Source organism: Lagenorhynchus albirostris, chromosome 3 (genome assembly GCF_949774975.1).
Source record: "Lagenorhynchus albirostris chromosome 3, mLagAlb1.1, whole genome shotgun sequence".
NCBI lineage: Eukaryota > Metazoa > Chordata > Mammalia > Artiodactyla > Delphinidae > Lagenorhynchus > Lagenorhynchus albirostris.
The window spans coordinates 111997749-112024029 of NC_083097.1; the positions used below are offsets into that span (position 1 = coordinate 111997749).

The following is a 26281-nucleotide window of genomic DNA, read 5'->3' on the forward strand; positions in this document are numbered from 1 at the left end:
AGGCTCAGCTACTTGAGTGAGCGTAAGGATCCCTGAGGTACATTCACATAGCACAGATTTACCGAGGGCCTCCTATATGGCCCGGCGGGATTAGGCACATTGTTGAATTGGGGCGGGTGGAAACAGAGATGGGGAACTGATTCAGGCTCTCTCTGAGCAGCTGCTCCAGGAGGCCACTGTCAGGGTGTGGGCAGGAGCCCAGAAGGCGTCAGGGGGCATATGACCAAAGGAGGCAGTAGGAGGAGCTTGATCCCTGAGGGAAAGAATATAGACTAAGACGGTGAGGCCAAGATTTGAAGCCTGGGGACATTAATCAAAGTGTTTCTTAAAGCTTTGCTGTTGATGATTTTAAGTGGAGAGATTGGTAAGATGTTATTTCCCAGTTCAGTATACCGCTTGCCTACAAGAGTATTTTTCTTTGTGAGATGGTCGTGTTCACTTGTTTCAGAATGCCTGGGGCAGTGGAGGTGGTGACGTGGTCACCTCCTTTTATTATGGCCCAAGGAATTAAGGTTCCAGGAATTTGACCAATTTGGCCAACTAAACATTTAATTCAACACAGGGCTACCCAGAAGCCTCTGTCTTGATTTGCCTTGGAAGCCAAAGGGGCTAGGAGAAGGAGAACGAGAGAATATATTAATCCCAAGAATTGAACAGAGCAAAAATCCCTATTGCTCTTGTACCTAAAACATCTCTACCCCAAGGCCCGTCCCTTACATTCTCAGGTGGTTTGTATGTGCACATTCTGTGTCCCCAGTTAGCCAGTGCTGGGCATGGATAACTTCTTTTTTTTTTTTTTTTTTTTTTTGCGGTACGCGGGCCTCTCACTGTTGTGGCCTCTCCTGTTGCGGGGCACAGGCTCCAGACGCGCAGGCTCAGCGGCCATGGCTCACGGGCCCAGCCGCTCCGCGGCATGTGGGATCCTCCCGGACCGGGGCACGAACCCGCGTCCCCTGCATCGGCAGGCGGACTCTCAACCACTGCGCCACCAGGGAAGCCCCAGGCATGGATAACTTCTGCTCTTCCTGTTTCTTGGGTTCTAGCCCCAAAGCCATCAAAATCTTTCCTTGTCCTTCCAGGTGTCTCCAGTGCTGTGCCCTGGCTGTGTGCTCTTGCTCTTAGAAGCCCGGAGAATTTTGCTTTCCCCTCTTCTATGACCCTTAACCTATTTTAACACATTATTAAGGGCCTCTGTCTGTCAGTTGGGGGCACTTCCTGAAGGAGGGGCTTTTGTCTGGCCTGTCTCTCAGCTTTAACCCAGAGCATCACAATTGCAGGGTGCTTGTGACTCTTTTGCTGAACAGAGGTGCTCGGTCTCCTTGGGAAGAGAGGATCTGTGGGTAGACCAATGGGGAGCTCTCCCCTCCAGGGGCCTGCCGGCTAGTAACATACTGGAATGTCCAAGAGTGACTTCATAAAGCAGCGATGCTCTCTGTGGACACTCCTCTGAGGCCTCTTGGAATCTAGATGCTGAGGAGATTCCTAAGCAGAGATTTTCTGTTGGATGGTAAAAGCAAGGAATAAAAATTGAAAATTTGGAAAATGTCTCAACACTTTTATCACCAGAACCACACAAGAGTCCGTCCTAGCTCACTGTTTGAGGATGTGTCGCCGCTGTTCTATGAGACGTTATGGAAATCTCAGTAAATACTCTTTATTTCTCTTTCTTGTTAAGAAGTGTGCAAATGGCAGTGTTGGGTCTCGTAGCCTCTTCCCACAGGCACTCATCCACTTCGCAGACTGAGGGGCTCGTCCTGGATAATCTGATTTCTCCAACTGGTGAGGCTGGTGAAGTCTCAGCCAAACAGTTGTTTCCTCGGCTTTCCTGTCACAATTGGCTGTTAATCAAGCGTTCAGTCGCACCCTTATTTGACCTGTAGACTGAATGACTAGTTTGACTCCATTTTGTCCTTTTTTATTCCCTACTATGTTAGATAATTTGAAGCCTTTTTTTTGGGTAATAGACCTGATTTCAAATCAGATAATGAAAATTATATATCTTGTTTTTAATAGGTTATAAAAGTATATAAATCTATATTTTTTTACTGTGTGAGACTGGGTTCACTTGTTACATATAATGGGGAAAAAGTAATACATACTCTCTGAGAAAAATTGGAAAGCACAGATGAACATAAATAAATAGGAAAAAGGATTACCTATAACCTCACTATCCGTAGGCAGACAATATCAACATTTTGGCATACTTCATGCCGAACTTTTTTCTGCCTATTTTGCACAGTTGAGATAATTTTGAGTAGAGAATTTTTATCTTGCTTTCTTTCTGTTTTGCTATCCAGTGGCTCATAAACATTTTTCTAAATCATGAAAAAGGCATAGACATGTTGTAGTGTCTGTATAATATTCCATGAAATGGATATGCCATGATTTGCTTAACCTGTCTTTTTTTGGTTAGACTTTTAAATTGTTTCCAAATTCTCACAGCAAATATTGCTGGGATAAACATGTTTGGCTAAAGTCACTGTTTGCCTTTCAGATTGTATTCTCTTGGGGTAGATTCCTTGGGTCTGAGGATACAAACAGAACTAAGGCTTTTCAGAAAAGTTGGTCAGTTTACATTCCCCTGGCAGTTTATGAGACTGCTCCGTTGCACTACACTCTTGCCAGCACTAAATGTTATCACATTTAAGCCTTTGCTAATTTTATAAGCAAAATTACTGGTTTTACTTAATTTGTACCTCCCCAATTAGTAGTGCTACTGAACATTTTGGAGGGAACTTCATGCCATTGTATTTCTTTAATGAGTTGACTGTGTGTTTGCCCATTTTTTCTTAGGGTGGTCAGTTTTTTATGATTGATTTGTATGCACTTGTATGGCTGATTATTTGATTAGCAGTTTTCCCTACTAGACTGACAATATTTAGTTTTGCTTACCTGTATCCCAACTGCCTACTGTATTGCCTGGCATGTAGTAGTCATTCAATAAAAACTTGTTGAATGAATAAATGAGTGAGTTGAACAGTAGTTACTTAATAAAAATTTGTTGAACGAGTAAATGAAGATGGTGCTTTGTTTTGCTTGAGGTGGAGTGGTAACCATTCTTTTTCACAGGTCTAGAGAGGAGGAACTGAGCAACTGAGTGGGGACAGACCCACCCAGTAATCGTCATACATATTTCAGTGGTCATTAAGTCAGCATTGCATTGCAATTTTAAAGTATATATATATGTAGATTTATATTCACAGAAGGGCGAAAGCAGACCTTTGTCCCTAAAAAAAAGTGTGCATTGTGCATTACCTTACAACAGAGCTATAAGATAATCATACCTCTTATTCAAATTTTTGACAGGAGGAAAGATACTCAGTGTCAGGCATTTGTGAAGAGAGTTATAATGAGTCGTCTCTTTAAGATAATTATGATTAGCACCGTCTCAACGAATGCCTTTTTTATGGTCTTGTGGACTGATTATAAAACAAGATACAACTTGTTCAGACTTTTTGAGGTAAGCAGACAAAATGGGTCCATTTTCTTCTGTTTTACCTGTTTTATTTCTGAAAATGTTATAAGATTTTTAAGGCATTTTGTTCAAAAATTTTTTCTGTAGAAGATTCTAAGGACTATTAAAATATACTCTAATATCTGGGAAGATGGTGGCAGCAGTAGTAGCAGTGACATGGTTTTTTAATCTCCCTGAATCCCCTCTTAAAAAAACAGAGCAACTAGATAGCAAAACCAAAAACCCATGGACAGGATTTATATCAAAACTAGTTAACAAGAGATCCTTACCAAGAGCCACACTGCATAGTATTAGCATCTGTAGGAGAGGAAGCAGAGGGAAGTCAGTAAGTATTCATTGGAAAGTATGATGGGCTGATGTGAGAACAGCAGTTGATATTAGGAAGGGTGTTACCTAATCAAATACTGGGATAGCACAAGAGGTTCCCGAAATTTATGAAGGGGCTAGAACAGTCCAGACCCAATAAACTTTTAAAACTGACTCTCCATAGCTCCTTTCAAGGACAGTGCTCCACACTTAGGAGAAGTATTGGGAGTGGAATGAAAATTGAACAGGTTAGAGACCCAAAGATGAAGGAAGAGAGGTTCTGATAAAATTGGAAGAGGGGAACAGCACCAGGAAACCTTAAAAATCAAGCAACCACATTTTAAATCAAGAGGGAATATTTGAAGTTAGAATCACATTTTCTCAAAGTCCAAGAAAATTAATTTCACATAAAAGAGTGCAATAGGAAAAGATTGAGGTAAAATCCCATACAAAATTATTATAAGAAAAAAGAGAGTAAAGTGGAAAATAATATCATTGTAGATAATGAAAGCCCGCCACAAAGACATGTTCACAAAACAGATAAAAACTGTATCGTATTATTTCAGAAGAAAGTAAATGTTTAAGAAAATGATGTTAGATAGGAAAGAAAAGAGTGAGGTGACAAAAGTCAGAAAATAATTAGAAATAAAAGGAACTCATTTCAAAAATGAAGACTGAATTAGACTAAGAACAATTAGATATAGCAGATAATAGCTTAAGAGAAATTAAGAGAAATATAAGATAAAGTGGGGGAAATTCTTAAACATCAGTAAGAAATGAAGAGATAAGGATTCAAGAGAAAATGATGAAAATTGAAGATTGGGGAAAAATGATCCAACTTAAGGATAATAGGAGTCCCTGAATTTGAAACAGAAACAGAAACAAAGTAAAGGAACAGAATAAACACTAAAATCTAGGGACTTCCCTGGTGGTCCAGTGGTAAAGAATCCACCTTCCAATGCAGGGGACGTGGGTTTGATCCCTGGTCAGGGAACTAAGATCCCACATGCCACAGCACAACTAAGCCTGCGCACCACATCTACTGAGCTTGTGCACCTCAACGGGAGAGCCTGCATGCCGCAAACTACAGAACCCATGTGCCCTGGAGCCCGCATATCACACTAGAGAGAAAGCCCACATGCCGCACTAAGACCAACATAGCCAAAAAAAAAAAATCTAAAATCTAAGAAAAGTTACCTGAAATAAAAGAATTGAAACTATATTTTGAAAGTTGCATATTGAGAATATGGACTTATACAACAAACACCAGAACATATTCTACTAAAATTATTGGACTTTAAAGGAAAGAGGTGTGGGGGAAATTATAAGCATCTAGGCAAAGTGGCTTATAAGGAAAAGAAAATTAATTATTATCAGACTTTGCTATAGTAATGCTTTATGCTAAAAGAAAATAGAGTAAAACATTTAAGATACTTCAGGAAAGAAAATGTGAACCAAGAATTCTAGATCCAGCAAAACTGACTTTCAAGTATAAAGGACATAGACAAACTGTCATCAATGTTAAAAAGCTTCGCTAATATTGTTCCCATGAGCCCTTCCTTACGAATCTAGTAAAGAATAAGTTTCAGCCAACCAAAATGACTAAAGAAGTATCAACATTAGGACTGGCAATGGACATTAAAAATATGATTATTTATAGAACTAATCATAATTATGGGTGAACAAGGAGATAATGTAGCACCTAATGAATATATCCTCTGACAATGAAGATATAGTATTGATTAAAAATGGGTAAGAATGGGGAGAGTCAATGCAAAAACAATTTTTAGCCATTTTCGGAAATCAGCTTTGTGGTGATGCTATTAGTAGTATTATTCTGAGACTGCTGTGTGTGTAACACAAGGATAAAGCAGATGGGTCATTACGGGACAGTTTAATTCCATTATCCTCTGTGTTCTTGAGAACCAGGTTACTCATGGAAGAAAGGAGATATGGATGTAATATAGACAAAGTTAAGTGAAAGCCCTGTAGTTCTGCATTTAAATTGGAAGTATCAATATAAACTACTGAAATATTTTACCTTTATCCATTGAAAAATCTAGAACAATGATCAACTTAGCAATTATGCATCCTTAGTGACCATAATGTGATCGTTTTTTAAATTAATTAATTTTTGGCTGCGTTGGGTTTTCGTTGCTGCATGCGGGCTTTCTGTAGTTGTGTCGAGTGGGGGCTACTCTTCTTTGAGGTATGCGGGCTTCTCATTGCGGTGGTTTCTCTTACTGCAGAGCACGGGCTCCAGGTGCATGGGCTTCAGTGGTTGCGGAGCATGGGCTCGGTAGTGGCGCACGGGCTTAGTTGCTCCGTGGCATGTGGGATCTTTCTGGACTAGGGATCGAACCTGTGTCCCCTGCATTGGCAGGCAGATTCTTAACCACCACGCCACCATGGAAGTCCCATAATATGATGTTGAAATACCATTTCTCACTAAAAGAAACTAGGAATTCTTAGAGAAATGGCTGATTGTAGAAAATACACCAGATGAGCTAGGAACATCTTGTTGTACACATAGCAAGGAAGCTATCAAAGATTACTGGGGTCATGTCAAAAGGGCTCAGGGGACAACTTGAAGAGGCTCCTACTGGCCAAAGATGGGAAACTTTGAGCTCACTAAGGATAATAATTACAGTGGATTTTGAAATTCATCAAATAATCTGTAAACTTATAATTATACTAAAAAAGCTAACAGGTCACTTTTGGTTGGTGACAAGGACCTAATACTTTATCTCAAAAATTGTTGAATTAAGGGAAAAAATCAAGTATTACTGACCTTTCTTATATGAACTGTATTACTGAGTAACCACATAGTAGGTAAGGGGAAACATGTCTTTATAGAAATATCCTAGTTAATAAGTGAAAATGAAATGATAGAATATCACAATTTTTCAACCCCCAATGAATTATAGGACTTAAGCATTTTGACCATTAGTGACTGCTTCCCTCATAAAAAGAGACAAGGAGACATTATATGCCTCCTATGAAAGAACAGAACCTATAATCTTTTTTTTAATTTTTTTTTTTTTTTGGCTTTGTTGGGTCTTCATTGGTGCACACGGGCTTTCTCTAGTTGCGGCGAGTAGGGGCTACTCTTCGTTGCGGTGCACGGGCTTCTCAGTGCGGTGGCTTCTCTTGTTGCGGAGCACAGGCTCTAGGCATGCAGGCTTCAATTGTTGCAGCACGTGGGCTCAGTAGTGTGGCGCGCGGGCTCTAGAGCGCAGGCTCAGTAGTTGTGGCGCATGGGCTTAGTCACTCTGCAGCATGTGGGATCTTCCCAGACCAGGGCTCAAACCCATGTCCCCTGCATTGGCAGGCGGATTCTTAACCACTGTGCCACCAGGGAAGTCCCAGAACCTATAATCTTGCCAAAAAGATCAAACGTGAATCTGATCAAGGCTTTTCATCCAGCTGCCTATTTTCAGGCAATAGAGGACAGAGGAACATGAGTGTGCAGTCAACACGATCCAGACTGGGAAATTCTGCAAGTCAAGAAAAGTTTCTATTGATAGCTTTTTTTCTTGTGTAAAGACCATACATTCTTGTTTCTCTGCATGTCTCATGATTTCTTTTTTTGAGGGTTGAAAATTGGACACTTTAAATCATATAAGATTGGAAACTCTGGAAACCAGATACTCCCCCCTCCCTAGGGTTTTATTGTTGTTGCCATTCCTTTTTTTTTTTTTAAAGTGACTTTCCTGAACTATTTCGATAAAGTGTATATTCTTTGTCATGCGTGGCCACCAAAGTCTCTGCTCAGTTAGCTTAATGGTCTGCTAATGATTGAACAGAGTATTCCTTAAATGCCTGGAACAAATAAGTCTCCCAGCCTTTGCCAAGGCATGTATTTAATGCCTCAGCAGTTTACAAGTCTGCCTTAGCCTTCATTCGCTGCTTGCAAAGAATCTTAAGATTAGTTAGAGGTGACAGATCAGGGCCTTCTCAGTACTTTCCTGGTACCTTCATCGGGATCCCTAAGAGTCTTAATAACTTCTCAGTTTTATAGTTAGCCAGGGGCTTTCATACATGTTATTTTCAATGATCTCAACAGCCACCCTGGAAGGTGTGTATTAATAACACTATTTTACAAATGTTGTAAGGAAGCCCATCTGGTGGACTTAGGATTTCAAAAAAAAAAAAAAAAAAACCCAAATCTAAAGAACTAAAGGAAAGTATGAGAGCAGTGTCTCACCAAATAGAGAATATGAGTAAAGAGAAATTATTAAAAAGAACCAAACAGAAATCCTGTAGTTGAAAAGTACAATAATTGAAATGAATTCACGAGACGGGGCTTCCCTGGTGGAGCAGTGGTTGAGAGTTTGCCTGCCGATGCAGGGGACACGGGTTCGTGCCCCAGTCCGGGAGGATCCCACATGCCACGGAGCGGCTGGGCCCGTGAGCCATGGCTGCTGAGCCTGCGTGTCCGGAGCCTGTGCTCCACAACGGGAGAGGCCACAGCAGTGACAGGCCCATGTACTGCAAAAAAAAAAAAAAGAATTCATGAGAGGACTTCAACAGCAGATTTGAGCTAGTGGAAGAAAGAATTAAAGAAAAGAAAGGTAGGTCAACTGAGATTTCCAGTGTGAGGAACAGAAAGTAAAATGAATAAATAAAAATAAGCAGAGACCCATGAAACACCATCAAACATACAAACGTGCATGCAATAGGTGTCACAGAAGGAGAGGAGAGAAAAGGTAGAAAGAATATGTGAAGAAGTAATGGCCAAAAACTCCCCGAGTTTTATGAAAAACATTAATCTGCACATGCAAGAAGATCAACAAACTCCTAGTAGGATAAACCCAGAGATCCACCTAGACACACTATAAACAATTTGTTGAAAGACAAAGACCAAGGGAGAATTTGAGACCATCAATAGAGAAGTGATTCATTACATAAAAAGGGTCCTCAATAAAATGAATAGCTGATTTCTCATCCGAAGCCACAGGGGCCAGAAGGCAAGCAATGTCATATTCAAAGTGCTGAAAGAAAGACTGTCCAACAAGAATTCAATACCTAGAAAAAACTGTCCTTCAGAAATGGAGAGGAGAAAAAGAAAACTGGAGAGGAGTAATGTCAGTGAAAATGCAGAGTAGGTAGCTCCAAGAGGCCACCTGTCCACAGAAACACCTAAAAAGAGGGCAAAACGGTCAGAACTCTGGAAAATAGCCAAAGGTTTATAGTAACTGAGTGAACACTGAATCAAGAAAGGGGCAACTTAAAAAAGGTAGGAAAACTTTGTAGCATTTTTACTTGTCTTTGGCCCACACCCCTCCTCAGCATGGTGATGGTTCTGAAGGTGGCAGCCTGTGTTCCCCACGTGGGACCCTAGTCCCTGGGTCCAGAAACAACAGAGAAGATTTTGTTCTTAAAGAATTGTTTGTCTGTTTTGACCTATCTGAGGAGGCTGCCTGAAGGACTGATCCAAAGCTATTCTCTTTGTTTTGGATAATCTGGAACTTTCTCAGGACAAAAAGGTGGCTATGCAGAGGGCATTTCTCAAAACCACTGAAAAGCAAATGAATGATCCACTGCCACCTGGAGCAAAAAAATAACACTTGAGGCAAACAATAGATACGCTGAAAGCCTGAGAGGACAATCCAGGGAGAGAGATTCTTTGGAAAGATAGGACATTGAAAAACTCCCATGTATGCCATACATTCACAGGACGAGACACATGCTTAGGAAATAACTGAGAACATCCCACGCTTTCACTGTGACTGATCTTTAGGCTCAGCAGAAGCCCAAAGTGAATGCTAATGTACAGCTGTAAGTGGCCTGGCTCAGCATTGAAGGAGTTCCTCAACACAGAGCCCATCTGCAAAGACTAAGAGAGTTTTTCTTCTCCCTCCCTTCCTCTCTCCTTTTCTCTTCCTTCCTTCTTTCCTTCCTTACTTTCTTTCTCTCTGTCTTCTTTCTCCTTCCCTCCCTTCCCTCTTTTTGCCTGAGGCATTTAAGAAAATCTCTGTTTACTAGCTGACCAGAAACTACAGAGGAAGAGACTTCAGAGACCATACATTACAAAGAATACAGTCTTTACAAAAATTGTTTAGACAAGTCACTAAACAAACAGCTACTACCCACAAAAAGCAACAAAAACAAACCCTGAGGAGAGGGAAGAATTTGATTTCCAGAGTTACCACATTGTACAACTTAAAATGTCCAGTTTTCAAAAAAAAGTATGAAGCATGCAAAGCAACAAGAAAGGATGGCTTTTACACAGGAGAAATGAACAGAAACTAGTAATGGGAATTACTAGACAGAGACTTAAAGTCAATTATGTAAAATATGCTCAGAGACCTAAAGGAAACCACAGGCAAAGACCTAAAGGTAACCAGGAGAACAGTGTTTCAGGAAATAGAATATATCAGTAAATAGAAATTATAAAAAGGAATGAAACAAATTCTGGAGCTAAAAATATAATAATTAAAAAATTCACTAGAGGGTTCAAGAGCAGATTTGAGCACCCAGAAGAAATAATCAGTGAACTTGAAGGCAAATCACTTGGACTTATTCAGCCTGAGGAGCAGAAAGAAAAAAGAATGATGAAAATGAACAGAGTCTAAGAAACTTGAGGGGCGCCATCAAGCATATTAACATACACACGCATTCCAGAAGGAGAGGAGAGAGAGAAAGAGGAAGAACGAATATTTGATGAAATAATCGCCCAAAACCTTGCAAATTTGATAAAGAATATATACATCCAAGAAGCTCAGTGAATTCCAAGAAGGAGAAACAAAGAGATCCACACTGAGACACATTATAATCAAGCTATCAAAAGTCAAAGACAGAATCCTGAAAGCAGCAAGAGAGAAGCAACTTGTTACATATAAGGAATCCTCCATAAGATTAACAGCTGATTTCTCCTCAGAAACTACGAGGACAGTGGCAGTGAAATGACATATTTAAAGTACTGAAAGAAAAATATTGTCAACCAAGAATTCTATATCTAGCAAAACTATCCTTCAAAAAATGCCAAAGAAATTAAGATATTTCCAGATAGACAAAAGCTGAGGGAGTTTGCTTCTGGTAGACCTGTGCTACAAGAAATGCTAAAGATAGTCCTTTAGGTGGAAATGAAACTAGATAGTACCTTAAGCCCTATGACAAGATAAAGAACACTGATAAATGTAACTACATAGGTGAATATAAAAGCCAGTATTGTATTTTGGGTTCGTAGCTCCCTTCTTTGTCTGTATGGTTTAAAATATGAATGCACAAAACAATAATTATATAGTTAATGGGCACTCAGTGTATTCAGATGTATTTTGTGACAACAGAAACATGAAGAGGGGGATGGAGCTGTGTAGGAACAGAATTGTTAATATACTATTGAAGCTAAGGTGGTATTAGTTAAAAATGGATTGTTGTACATTTAAGAGGTTGATTGTAATCTCAAGGGTAACCACCAAGAAAATAACTTTAAAAATGCAGAAAAAGAAATGAGAAAAGAATCAAAATGGTACACTACAAAAAAACCCCTAAAACACCAAAGAAAGCAGTAATGGAGGAACTGAGGAACAAAAAAGATGTGACATATATTAAACAAACAGCAAAATGGCAGGAGTAGTTTCTTCCTCATCAGTAATTACTTTAAATATAAATGAATTAAACTGTCCAATTAAGACAGAATTGATTCTTTAAAAAATCCAAATATATGCTGTCTACAAGAGATTCACTTGAGATCCAGATACAAATAGGTTGAAAGTGAAAAATGCAAGAAGGTATTCCATGCAAATAGAAACCAAAAGAGAGCTGGGTTGGGTATACTCATATCAGACAAAATAGACATTAAAGTAAAATGTTACAAGAGACAAAGAAGGACATTATGTATTGACAATAGGGTCAGTTCATCAATAAGATATAATAGTTTTTCTCAAGTACCTATGGAGCATTCTACAGGATAGACCATATGTTAGGCAACAAAACAAGTCTCAGTAAATTAAAAACTATTGAAATCATACAGAGTATTTTTCTGACAACTATGGAGTAAAACTAAAAATCAGCAACAGCAGGAAAACTGGAAAATTTCCAAATATATGGAAATTAAACAACACATTCTTAAATAACCAATAGGTCAAAGAAGGAATCACAAAGGAATTTAGAAAATACTTTAAGACAAATGAACATGAAAATATAACATAATGAAACTTATAGGTTGCAACAGAAGCAGTGCTCAGAGTGATATTTATACTTGTAAGTGCCTGCATTAGAAAAGAAGAAAGATCTCAAATTAATAACCTAATTTTACACCTTAAGGAACTAGAAAAAGAGGAACAAACTATACCCAAAACTAGCAGAAGAAAGGAAACGAAAAAGATTAGAGTGAGAAACAAGATAGAGAAATAATAGAGAAAAGTCAATAAAATAAAAATTCAGTTCTTTGAAAAGATCAACAAAATTCATAAGCCTTTAGTTAGATTGACTAAGAAAAAGAAGACTTAAATTACTAATAACAGAAATGAAAGTTGGGACATTACAAATGACCTTATAGAAAAGAAAAGTTTTATAGCAGAATACTGTGAACACTTTGTACACCAACAAATTAGATAACCTAGATGAAATGGACAAAATCCTGGAAGCATACCAACTACCAACCTGACTCAAGAAGAAATAGAAAACAGACATACTGAAACAGACCTGTAAATAAAGAGAGAGAATCACTAATCAAAAAACCTCCCAACAAAGCAATGCACAGGACCACATGTCTTCACTAGTTAATTTTACCCTGCATTTTAAAAAGATTGAATGCCAATCCTTCTCAAACTCTTCCAAAAATAGAAAAGGAGGGAATATTTCTGAATTCATTCTGTGAGGCCAACATTACCCTGAGACCAAAGCCAAAGACATCACAAGAAAGCTAGAGACCAACATCCCTTATGAATATAGGTGCAATAATAGTTGAGATACTTACATCTGAACCCAGCAGCATGCTTAAAAAGATTATACACCATGACCAAGTGGGATTTATCCCAGGAATGCAAGGGTGGTTCAACACAGAAAAAAATCAACGAATGTAGTACATCAATAGAATGAAGGAAACAATTGATATAATTATCTCAGTAGATGCTGAAAAAGCATTTGGCAAAATCCAATACCCTTTCATGATTAAAAAACCAAACAAACAAACAATTTGAACTAGAAATAGAAGGAAAATTTCTTGACTTGATAATGGGTAATTATGAAGAAATCCACAACTAACATCACACCCAGTGGTGAAAGACTGAAAATCTTTCCCCTAAGATAAGGAATAAGACAGATGCCTGCTTTCACCATTATTCAACATTGTACTGGAAGTTCTAGCCAGAGCATTTAGGCAAGAAAAAGAGTTAAAATTTATCCAAATTGGAAAGGAAGAACCGAAATTATCTTTATTTGTAGATGACTTGATCTTATGACTTGATCTTAGAAAATCCTAAAGAATACACACATATACAAACTCAACTATTAGAGCTATTAAATGAATTCAGCACAGTTGCAGGATACAAGATTAACAACAAAAATTAGTTGTATTTCTATACACTAATATGAACAATCTGAAAAGGAAATTAAGAAAATTCCATTTATAGTAGCATTCAAAATAATAAAATACCTAGGAATAAATTTAGCCAAGGAGATGAGAGATGTGTATACTGAAAATTATACAACTTTGCTGAAAGAAATTAAATAAGACCTAAATAAATGTAAAGACATCCTATATTCATGGATTACAAAACTGTTAAGAGGACTATCCAAAGTGATCTACAAATTCAATTCAATCCCTATCAAAATTTCAACAGCCTTCACAAAAAAGAAATTGAAAAGCACATCCTTAAATTCATATGAATGTGAATAGCCAAGACAACATTGAAAATGAAGAACAAAGTTGGAGGACTTGCACTTTCTGACTTCAAAACTTACTACAAAGATACAATAATGAAAAGAGTGTGGTACTCACATAAGGACAGACATAGACCTATGGAATAGAATTGAGATTCTAGAAATAAATCCAAATATCTATGGCCAATTGACTTTTGACAAGGGTGCCAAGACTTTTCAGGGGGAGAAAAATAATCTTTTCATCAAATGGTGGTAGGACAACTTGATATCCGCATGCAAAAGAGTAAAGTTAGACCCCTGCCTCACACCATATATAAAAATTAACTTTGGACTTCCCTGGTGGTGCAGTGGTTAAGAATCTGTCTACCAATGCTGGGGACACAGGTTCAATCCCTGGTCCAGGAAGATCCCACGTGCCATGGAGCAAGTAAGCCCGTGCACCACAACTACAGAGCCTGCTCTCTAGAGCCCTCAAGCCACAACTACTGAGCCCAGGTGCCACATCTACTGAAGCCTGTGTGCCTGGAGCCCGTGCTCTGCAACAAGAAAAGCCACTGCAATGAGAAGCCCTCAAACTTCAATGAAGAGTAGCCCCCATTTGCCGCACCTAGAGAAAGCCCATGTGCAGCAACGAAGACCCAACGCAGCCACACCCACACAAAAATTAACTGAAAATGGATCAAAATCCAAAATATATAAACTAGAAGAAACTCTTAGAAGAAAACATAGGGGTAAATCTTTATGACCTTGGATTTGGCAATGGACTCTTAGATATGACATTAAAAGCACAGGAAACAAAAGAAAAAATAGATAAATTGGACTTCATCAAAATTAAAAACATTTGTGAATCTAAGGATACAATCAAGAGAGTGAACATATGACCCACAGAATAGGAGAAAATATTTGCAAATTATATATCTGGTAAGGGATTAATATCTAGAACATATAAAGAATTTCCACAACTCAACAACAACAACAAAAACCCAATTCAAAAACAGGCAAAGGACTTGAATAGACATTTCTCCAAAGCAGACATACAAATGACCAGTAAGTGCATGAAAAGATGTTCAGCATCACTAGTCATCAGAATGCAAAATGCAAATCAAAACCACAATGAGATACAACTTCACACCCATTAGGATAGCTAGTATAAAAACAAACAAAACCCCTCTCCCCATAAAATGGAAAATAGGGCTTCCCAGGTGGCGCAGTGGTTGAGAGTCCGCCTGCTGATGCAGGGGACATGGGTTCGTGCCCCGGTCCAGGAAGATCCCACATGCCACGGAGTGGCTGGGCCCGTGAGCCATGGCTGCTGAGCCTGCGTGTCCGGAGCCTGTGCTCCGTGACGGGAGAGGCCACAACAGTGAGAGGCCCGCATACCGCAAAAAAAAAAAAAAAAAAGGAAAATAACAGGTGTTGATGAGGATGTGGAGAAATTAGAACCCTTGTGCATTGCTGATTGGAATGTGAAATCATGCAGCCACTATAGAAAATATTTTGGTATTTCCTCAAAAAGTTAATCATAGAATTACCATATGATCCAGGAATTCCACTTCCAGGTGTATACCCCCAAAAATCGAAAACAGGGACTAATACAGATAGTCACACAGCAATGTTCATAGCAGCATTATTCTCAATAGCCAAAAGGTGGGAGCAACCCATGTATCCATCAACCAGTGAATGGATAAAGAAGATTTGGTATATTCATAAAATGGAATATTATTCAGCCCTAAAAAGGAATGGAATTGTGATACATGCTACAATGGGGGTGAACCTTGAAAGCATCATGCTGAGTGATATATAAACCAGACACACAAAGGGCAAAAATTATATGGTTGCACTTATATGAAGTACCTAGAATAGGCAAATTCATACAGAAAGTAGAATAGAGTTTACTATGAGATGGCTAGAGAGGAGGATGGGAATTATTGTTTATTAGATACAGAGTTTTTGTTTAGGATAGTGAAATAGTTCTTGGAGTGGATAGTGGGGATAATTGTGTAATAACGTGAATACTTAATACTACTGAATTAATTGTATACCTAAAAATGCTTTAAAATGATCAATTTCATGGTATGTATATTTTACCACAATCAAAACCTAAAGATAATAAATACTCAAAATGAACCCCCTCCCTACTGAATTCTACACTTTAAAATGATGAATTTTATGGTACATGAATTATATCTCAATTTTAAAAATTATTGAGCTGACCTGTTGGAAAAGAGCAACAGAATAAAATCCAAAGGGAGAAAAAGGAAGGAAAAGTAAAGGAAAAAAAAAAAAAGGAAAGTAGAAACAACCTAAGAGTCCATCATCGGATGAATGGATAAAGAAGATGTGGCACATATATACAATGGAATATTACTCAGCCATAAAAAGAAATGAAATTGAGCTATTTGTAATGAGGTGGATAGACCTAGAGTCTGTCATACAGAGTGAAGTAAGTCAGAAAGAGAGAGACAAATACCGTATGCTAACACATATATATGGAATTTAAGAAAAAAATGTCATGGAAAACCTAGGGATGAAACAGGAATAAAGACACAGACTTACTAGAGAATGGACTTGAGGCTATGGGGAGGGGTAAGGGTGAACTGTGACAAAGCGAGAGAGAGGCATGGACATATATACACTACCAAACGTAAGGTAGATAGCTAGTGGGAAGCAGCCACATAGCACAGGGAGATCAGCTCGGTGCTTTGTGACCGCCTGGAGGGGTGGGATAGGGAGGGTGGGAGGGAGGGAGACGCAAGCGGGAAGAGATATGGGAACATATGTATATATATAACTGATTCATTTTGTTGTGAAACTGAAACTAACATACCATTGTAAAGCAATTATACCCCAATAAAGATGTTAAAATGAAAAAAAAAAAGGAAATAGGTAAGAGCAAAAATTAATGAAATGGAAAACAAAGATTCAACACAAAGGGATCAACAAAGCCAAAAGTTAGATCTTAGAAAATAATTATAAAATAACTTTCTTGATGAGACAATCATGATAAGTTGTCAGTGAAGCCCTGAATCATGTTAGGGATTAAAAAGAGAAATTGCATTTACCACTATTTACAATAGATGTCAGAAATCTAATAATTTTATGGCAATAAATTTGAAAACCTAGCTGAAATAAGATAATTTTCTAGAAAAAAATTACAAAACTCTCAATAAAAAAGGAAATACTTGAAAAAATATGTGTTCATATATGTCCTTTAGTGTTTATAAAACATTGGATTAGTAGTGAAAATTTTCCATCTCCTAAAACAAAAAAAAAGTAACTTGAACCAGATGGTTTTACATTCATGGAAGATATAATTCCAAACATACAAAACGCTTTTAGTGATTAGATAAATGAGCATATCTGCCCCGCCCACAGACAGTTAATTTCGTTAAGCCAGTACCGTTGGCCCTGTGTATCGTGGTTTCCAAATCCATGGATTCAACCAACCAGGGATCAAAAGTATTCTAAGAAAAAAAATTACAGAAAATTTCAAAAAGCAAAATTTGAATTTGCTGCTTGCCTGGCAACTATTTACATAGAACTTACATTGTATTTACCACTATTTAGATAGCATTTATGTTGTATTAGTATTAGATTACTATATATAATCTAGATCGCTTCTCGGCCTTTTGGCTAAGGTCAAGTATAGTACTATAAGTAATCTAGAGATGATTTAAAGTACGTGGGGAGGATGTACATAGGTTATATACAAATACTATGCCTTTTTATATAAGGGACTTGAGCATCCTTGGATTTTGGTATCCATGGGGGGTGAGGTCCTGGAACCAATCCCCTGGGAATACCAAGGGACAACTGTATATCCGTCATGCCAAAACAAAACTAGACAATGACCATATGAAAAAGGAAAATTACACCCAGTATCATGAGCTTGGACATAAAAATCCCAAACAGAATATTAGGAAACTGAATTTTAAAAAATATATGAAGAAGGTAATATAGCATTGCCAAGTTGGGGTTTTCCAGGAATGTGAATATTAGAAAAATGTAGAAATTTTATTAACCAGCTTAAAATATTAAATGAGTAAAAAACTCCAATAAAATCACTTTAAGAGATGTAGAAAAATGTTTATCATGAATATCTTTCATGATAAAAATTTAGCAAACTAGGAGTAGAAAGGATTTGTTTTAAGTGATTAAGAGTACCGATGAAAAACCTACATCAAAATTCACACTCAGAGGTGAAACTGTAACAGTGTTCCCTTTAAAGGTGTAGGCCAGTTATTATTGACAAGATTTGTATTAGCGTCTTAGCCAATGTATAATACAAGGAAAAGGAATAAAAAACATTACGGATTAGAAAGAAAGTTTTAAAAGACTGTCATTATTCACAGGTGTTATGATTCCTGTATAGAAATTCCAAAAGAATCTGGAAGAATTATTAATTAATGAAGTTAATACAATTAATAAAGTTAATAAATAATAAAGTCCAGCAAACTTGGTGGATATGTGATTAATAAATAAAATATATTTAATATGTCAGCAACAAAAATGATAGCACTTCTAATAAAATACAAAAAGTACTTGGAGGCAAAGCTAATAAAATCTTGGGTGATTTTTAAGGAGGAAAAAATCTATAAAGGTCATTAAAGAAGACAAAGAAATGGAAGGGTATATCAGATCATGCATAGAAAGACTTAGTTTCTTCAAGATGCAATCTTCCCTAATTAAGCTATTATATCAATGAAATTCCAATAAGAAGTCTGGCAGGATTTTTTTATGGGTTGCCAAAAGCTGATGCTAAAATTTAGATAAAAGAATGAAATATAAAAACCAAGATGGTTTTGAAAGTGAAAAGGGGAGAAGTCTTGACTTACCAGGTAATAAGACTTCCTATAATGCTGCAGTAATTAAAGCAGGGTGATGATGCGTGGATAGACAGATAGACCAATGGAACAGGATAGAGGGCTCAGAAACAGACCTGGCTTGTATGAAAACCTGACCCCTGTCAGATGGCACTGCAAATGAGTGGTGGAAGATAAATTCTTCATTAAACAGTATGTGGAAAGAAAAAACACAATTGGATCTCTACCTTCCAGCATACACAGCTAAAGACCTAACTTGAAAAGTGAAACTTTCAATTTTTAGAAGAAAATATAGATTTATATGATCTCAGAAGGGAAAGGTATCTTAAGGTATGAAATAAATAAGCCATGGAGAAAAAGTTTGCTTAATTTGATTCCATTAAAACTTTAAATTTCTATTCATCAAAAGATCATTAAAGAGGTGAAAAGATAAGTCACTGTAGGAGATGCTATTTGAAACACATATAACAGGTAAAGGCTTAGGATTCAAAGTATGTGATATATTGTCTTCCAAATCAATAAGAAAAAGACAAAACAATCTAGCAGAAAATTTGGCAACAGATTAGGAACAGGCAATTTACAATTTAAACATATAAAAAGATGCCCAACTTCATTAATAATTAGAGAAATGACAAACTGAAAAATAAGATACCATTTCATATTCATCAGATTGACAAAAATTAAGAAGTCCAACAGTAGGAAGTATTGGTAAGGATGTTAAAAAAAAAAAAAAGCATTGTTCAGAAGTAAGTCAGAAAGAGAAAAACAAATATCGTATAATATCGCTTACATGTGGAATCTAGAAAAATGGTACAAATGAACTTATTTGCAAAGCAGAAATAGAGACACAGATGTAGAGAACAAACTTATGGATACCAAGGCGGGGAGGGTGGTGGAGGAATGAATTGGGAGATTGGGATAGACATATATATATACTACTATGTATAAAATAGGTAACTAATGAGAATCTACTGTATAGCACAGGGAATTCTACTCAATGCTCTGGTGACCTAAATGGGAAGGAAATCTAAAAAAGAGGGGCTACATGTATACATATAACATTCACTTTGCTGTACAGCAGAAACTAACATAACATTGTGAAACAACTATACTCCAATAGAAATTAAAAAAAAAGGAGCATCATTGATATTAAAGTAAATTAGTACAATAGCTTCAGAAAACAATTTGGCAAAATCCAGTGAAGCTGAAGATGCTCATATTCTACAATCAGGTAATTCCACTCCTAGGTATGTAACGGAGAAAAACTACACCTGTGTACAGTAAAACATGGGAATACGAGCTGGTTGGGAGTGTTGTAAGCGCAGAGAGTTATTTTGATGGAGGTGTTATTTGCAGGTTTCAGAGAGAAATGAAGGGAGTTCAACTACAGCTGGCAATCTGCAGGGTTAGTGGGGCAGCTGTGTCTGCTGCCGCAAGGGGAAGGTAACGTGGGCATCATGGCCACGTAGGCACCCAGCAATTAGACCCAGTACTCCTGTGATGATTTTGGAGTGGTTTCTTCTCTCAACAAGGACAACGGTTGAGGTGATCAGGTAGAGGATGACCACTGTGTGGGTTTGGAAGAAATCACTCCAAGGCCAGTTGATAGCCTATATCTCGGTGTGCAGGTAACACACATAGATGATAAAGAATATAGCAGCAAAGATCATCTCAATCAGCAGTCAAGGCAGGTCAGAATCACCAGGCACAATAGCATCTTAGCAAACAGGAGAATTCCCTTTCGGGTGCTCCAGAAGTTGGTGCTGGCGGCCCAGCAGCTGGGAGCCCAAGGGGTGCTCAGAATCTGCTGTGGCAGGGGCTGGGGTCCCTAGGGGCACGGAGGAACTGCTCATGGGTTCGAGGATGCTGCACACCCAGCCATCTTGCCCACGATCTGGTTGGGGAGAGGGCCCAGGGGCAAAGGACCTTAAGTCCACTTTTTAAATGGCCCCGCAACCTGACTCAAACTTTTTGTACTCTTTGCAGTAGTAAAAAATTACAAAGAAGCTAAATATCACTCAATGGGTAACTGGATAAAGAAATTATAGTATTTTCATAAGTGGAATTGCTAAATAGTGGTGAAACACTAAACTAGGTTTACGTATATCAACATGGATGAATCTTATAATTTTAAATGAAAAAAAATCGCCCAAAGAATACTGTAATGTATATGCAATTTATGTAGTGTATAAAAAATGCAAAACCATACTATGTACTTTTAGGGATACATATGTGGTAAAAGTATAAAACACACGAGCAAGACATACTCCAGATTTAAAACAGGATTACTTTTGTGGGAAGGGAAGGGGATCTGATGGATATGAGGCTCTGCCTGTAATGGTAATATTTTATTTCTTAAGCTGGGTGGTGGTATATGGTTGTTCATTATATTATTCTTTATACCTTTTTGTGTATATTAAATGTTTCATTGTAGTTAACAAACATAAAAGTGTATGTAAATGGTTGCCATGTGGTGACCACAAATATAAGTATACAGGACAAATAACACCACCAGCTGCCCTCATGTTTTCCAAAGGGATAGTTGTGGCTTGAGTTACAATTTCCAGTGACAGCATCTGACATATTTAAAAGGTGGTGTATCTCAAAACCTTTTCTATTTCCCTCTAGAAATGGAAATAGAAACTCTCTCTAGCCCCCCTTCACCCCACCCCAAACTCATCTCAGTTAAAGGTATCGGCGTTTACCCAGTTGCTCTGTGTGAAGCACTAGAGTCTTCCTTGCCTTCTCTCTACCCTGTGCACCCCTGAGTCCATCAGCAAGTCCTGTCATCACTGCCCACAAAATACTTCCGGAATCTGTCCTCTTCTCTTCAGCTCCACACTGTCCCCCACTCCAATACAATCTAACCTCGTCTCTTGCCTGGATGATGGTTCTTCTACTATCTAGCGCCTCCTCCCTAACTTGCCTCCCAGTTGCTACTCCTGCCAGTTCCCCCACGGTCTCTTTTCCACGGAGATCTCTTTAAAATGTAAATCAGTTCACATCACTCCCTTGCTCAAACTCCTCCAAGGCTGAGGTTAAAGTTCACAGCCCTCACCAGGCCTACAAGGCCCTCCCTACATGGCCCGCCCCTCCAACTGCATCTCCTGCTCTGCTCACCCCTTTCTGGCTTTGCTGTTCCTTGCTCCCCTTAAGGCCCTTGTACTCGCCATTGGGGAGCAGTCTCCCAGTTTTTATTATGGCTCCATCCCTGGCTTTAGCAAGGCCTCCACTCAGCACCTTTTCTAAAGTAGCTGCCATGCCTGCCCCTCCCCACCCTGGCCAGCCCCTCTCTCCCCTTTGGCTGTTTCACTTTCCTTCCTGTCTGATGTTACGTATGTATTTGTCTAAACATTCATTTCCGTCTCCCCTACTAGACCGTCAGCTTCCTGGGCATGCTGTGGTGATCTATCCTGCAGACCCTCATTCTCGTAGCCATTGGCGTCGGGCAGATGCGACATCCCAAGAGCTTCTTGGAAGCCAAGAAGCTGGTGTAGCCGTCCCAGGCTTCCCAGGCCATCCTTCCTCCCTGGCTGGGGAAGCAAGGGCCTCCTGGACTCATTTCTCTCTGGCAGGAGGCCTGGTCCCCAGCCGTGGGTGTCTACAGGGGAGAGGGGCCACAGCACAAGCTGAAGGCAGCAGCTTGGCTGGCTAATACTGAACAGGTGGCAGGGTAAATGCCTGCCCCCTCCCCTGGGCCCTTTGCAGTAATCTGGTGAAGCCACTGGGAGCCCTACTGACACTTCAGAATCACAGTGTTACTGATCAGGGATGTGAGCCTGTTGTCTGGGGGGACTGAGGGGAGGGGAGTGGGTGGGCAAGCCAGTCTCCCTTCTGTCTTCCTTTCCTAACTTGGGATTTTGACCAGGTTGGGGTGGGATTCCCTGCCACCCAGGAAACCTCACTATTCCCTCCTTGGGCCTAGACCCAGCCTGCTGATCCAGGCTGTGTGTGTCAGTTGAGGGTGGGGTAGAGGGAGTTGCAGTGTGTGCCCTGAGGTTGACCCCAGGTTCTTCACATGGTTGTTCTTTTGGGGACGAGAGAAACTGGGGTTAGGCCAAACAGAGGCCTTGGTGCTGGTTGGGGATGGGGACTGCAGAGTCTTAGTTACTGATTTCATTTTCAATAAGTTTAGGTTTGTTACCTTGGTTTCCCAATAAAAAAAATTAACTTCTAAAAAAAAAAAAAAGAGACTGTCTCATTGTTTCATTTCCCTGTGCCTGAAACAGTGCTTGCTTGGCATGTGGTAGATGCTTAATCAAAGCTTCCTCAATGAATGAATTCATTGATGATAAGGAAAAACTCAGATGACTCAAAAAGTACCTTTTGGTAAAATCAAAGCCACTGGAGTTGTAGATGCATGAGAAGAATTTGAATGAGATTGTTTCATAAAGTATAAAAGTGGGGGAAAAAAGCAGAATGTTCTTCAGAAGCAGATTAATTAACTGATTTTAAGTATGTGTGATAATAGAGTAAATAAAGTATATGTGTGAGTAGTTCATCTCCTTTCCCAAAAGTCTGGGTATTCAGGTTGGCCAGAAGGCTCTTGGGATCTTCTCTTTGGAAATCCGGGTTGCCTGACACGCACCTCCCACCAGGCCTCAATAGTCATTCTGTCCATCGGTCAGTCAGTCATTCCCAAGCTATCTGGGTCAAACCCAGCCCTAAGCTCGGGGCCACAGGGTAGGCAAGACACAGAAAGAGAAGGGAATCAGGCACATTGTGTCCACTGTATGCCAGGGACTCTGCCTGGCTTTCTCTGTCTTGTGGCTGACTTAGGAGCACCCGCTCCCACCCTCGCCCCGCCAACACACACACCTGATGGGGTGGCCCAGGCAGGGGTGAGGTCTGCAGCTTGGTCTGACCCTCCTACCCTTACCACCCCTGTAGGTCTCAGAGCTCATCTTTGTGTCCATCTATAGCTCCGAGTTCTGCATGAAGCTCTACGTGGACCCCATCAACTACTGGAAGGATGGCTACAACCTGCTAGATGTGATCATTATCATCATCATCTTCATCCCCTACAGTCTCCGCAAGATCAAGGGCAAGCACTACCCCTACCTCAACATCGCCGATGGCGTACAGTCCCTGCGCATTCTCAAGCTTATCCCCTATAGCCGCGGCATCCGGGTGAGTGACATGGGATGCCATGGTTCTGGGAGTGCAGGTGATAGGGCCCGTCTGCCCATCAGCTCCTGAAGAAATGATAATTCTGCTACTCTCATGCAGTGACTGAGTCCTCTTGTGTGACAGGTTGATGTTTACCTGTGTTCTCTCATTTAATCTTGAAACGATTCTAGGAAAGGTATTAGCTCCATTTTACAGATGAAGAAATTGAGACCCAAGGTCACTCAGTAGTTAGATGCTAGAGCTGAGGTTCAAAAGGTGTGTCTGACTCAAGACCATCTAATCTTTTCCTCTCTCCCATGTTGCAAAGTGACTGATTTTCTTATGGTCCAGACCCTTTGGACTACATGCCCAGGAGTCTCCAGCTTTTTGGTGGCTTCAGCCACTCACTGCTTTCCCCGAACGATTGAAAAATCTCCTGCTTCTCTTGATGGGAATGGTCTCATGACTTGTTCAGGCAGCTCTGGAAGTGCTGCTCCTGCTGAGAGGGCAGAGGGTGGCCAGTCTTTACTTGGCTCGGAGGTTTCAGAACAAACCTCAGAGGTGCCCCAAACGTGCCCTCAGGTGTTCATCCTGGACATGGTATGTTTGCCCTGGCTCTGGTCAGTACCCGTGCTTCTCCAGGAAGGGGCTGGTTTGGACCTATTTGACAAGTTAGGGTGTGTCAGCCTGTTCTGCTGAGAGGTTGCCCCTAGGCCAGCCTGGTGTCTGTCTGTCTAGGGCTTAGGTCCGACACTCAGGGAGCCCAAGGGAGCCCCAGGCCTGAGTGGAGAATAGGTGCATGTTAAAGAGCTCCCCCTCCTGCAGACCCCATGCATTCAGGTCTTGCTCTCACGTGGTCACATACCCGTGTGTGTCCCCTCCCAGGATGGGAGCATGGTCCCATCCTCCTGCTTCTCTTCACGGCAAGGCTCCTGGAAGGGGTGTCTGTTCTCCCAGTCCCTCTTCCTTACCTGTCATTTGTGTCCAGGCTTCCTCCCTCCTCTCCCCTGTAACTAGCCCCTCTGAGGTTGCCAGCAGCCTCCTGTCACCGCTTTCTCCTGGTTTCCCTCCAGCCTCTTAGGCATAACTTCTCAGGTGCGTGTTTTCTTTGCCTTGCCCATGAGTGTGGTTTTCTCAAGACTGTGTCCTGAGCTCTCTTCTCTTCCCACTCTGTATTCTCTTTGGGTGACCTTTTGCACTTGTCAGGGGTCTTCACCTGCCCACACTACTTTCTTTGAACTTCAGACCTAACTGCTTCCTGGATAGCTCACATACTCCTCAAACTCAACGTGTCTAAACCGGAAGTCTTCACTCTCCTCCCACCCCCACCCTCCAATCCCAAGACCTGGCTCCTCCTCCTGTATTTTGTCTGTTGGGGATGGGTGCGTCCTGTCAAGTCAACTGCCAAGTCGTAAGTTTGAGTGTCGGCTTTGAGCTCTCTCTCTCAGAGTCCTATAGCCTGGCCTCCTAGATAGTTCTCGGCTTGTTCACATCTTTTCACTCCAACAGCCATCATTTTTTCTCCATCACCATTCACCTTTCCATGGGTTCCTGCAGTGGCTTCCCACACCACTGAGAGCCCTGGAGCAGAAATGCCTCAGCAGCTGGAGGAATCTCTAAAGTGCACCTCGAGTCATGGCACTACTCCTTTTACACTTGAGAGTGACTCCCCTTGTTCGTGGGCTAGAGGCAGACCCTATAATGTGTCCTAGAAGTGGGGAAGGGAGTGTCTGAGGTGCTGGCCTATGGAGTCTATGTCAGGGAGGGATGAGAGTAAGGCAGGTGGACAGGAAAGAAGACTGGAGCTCTTTGGGAGGTGAGTGCCAGGTGGCGGGCACCTCGGAGTGAGGGAGTAATCAGACAGTGGGGGCTGTGCCCATTTTTTTGGGTATGGGGCACCAAGGGAGCAGGGGCCTAAAGTGATTCAAGGGTCGCTGGAGATGAGGAAGTCAAGGGACGAAGAGGCCTGGGGATTGGTGGATGTCCACAGAGATGCTGAAGGCCCCCAGGATGAGAGCAGGGTGGGGTGGAGCCATTCCAAGATGCAACAGGGTGTGGGAAGGTGGAAGGTTGGCCCTGCCCAGAGGCAGGGGCTTTGCCCATGGAGGCTGGGGCTCCGAGGATAAAGTAGGGGATGGCCTCCTGAATCAAGTGAGTGGGGGATGAGCAGCCTCCCTCTAGAGGGCTGCTGGGGAGCGATGTCCTCAGGCAAGAGAGGGTTTACAGGGAAGGCCAGGAGACAGATCACTGTGGAATGAAGGTGCCAGAGACCTGCGGGAGTCATGAGAGGAAGGTGGTGATGGTGGTGGGCTGAGGGAAAGGAAGTCCAGGGCTGTGCAGGGAGGAGGAAGCAGAAAGGACTGGTGGCAGGAGGGGCTTCCATCTTGGGGAGTGGGGGGAGGGGCAGTGACCCAGATTGTCCCTTGTGAGGCTGAGGGCACGAGCCACCTGCTGACTGCATTGTGTTGTGGCAGCCTGGTCAGCGGGGAAGGCCTGGAGGTGCCAGGGTCTTGGTGCCCGGCAGGGATAGCCCAGGGATCCAGTGAAGGGCACACAGCCCTCCCCACTGGCCAAGGCCTATCCCAGAGCTCAGCCTGGCTTGCTTGGTGACCGAAGGCCTCTGCGTGGCCTTTGGTCCATGTGGTCACGCAGACACCCAAGGGCACGCAAACACAGCATGTTCATACGCATACAGTCCATGTTTGACCCCGAGGTCTTTCTGTCATTAAGCAGAGCC

General features: G+C 40.8%; 1 protein-coding gene across 1 annotated transcript in view; it reads left to right on the top strand.

Moving 5' to 3' along the window:
- The window catches only part of CATSPER3 (cation channel sperm associated 3), a 46648-nt gene that overhangs the window by 3619 nt on the left and 16748 nt on the right, over positions 1-26281 (top strand). Inside the window, exons 2-4 of the mRNA XM_060146251.1 lie at positions 1080-1643; positions 3307-3460; positions 23326-23565. Of these exons, the coding sequence (XP_060002234.1) occupies positions 1543-1643; positions 3307-3460; positions 23326-23565 (495 nt within the window). The 5' untranslated portion in view covers positions 1080-1542. The remainder of the gene's footprint in view (positions 1-1079; positions 1644-3306; positions 3461-23325; positions 23566-26281) is intronic.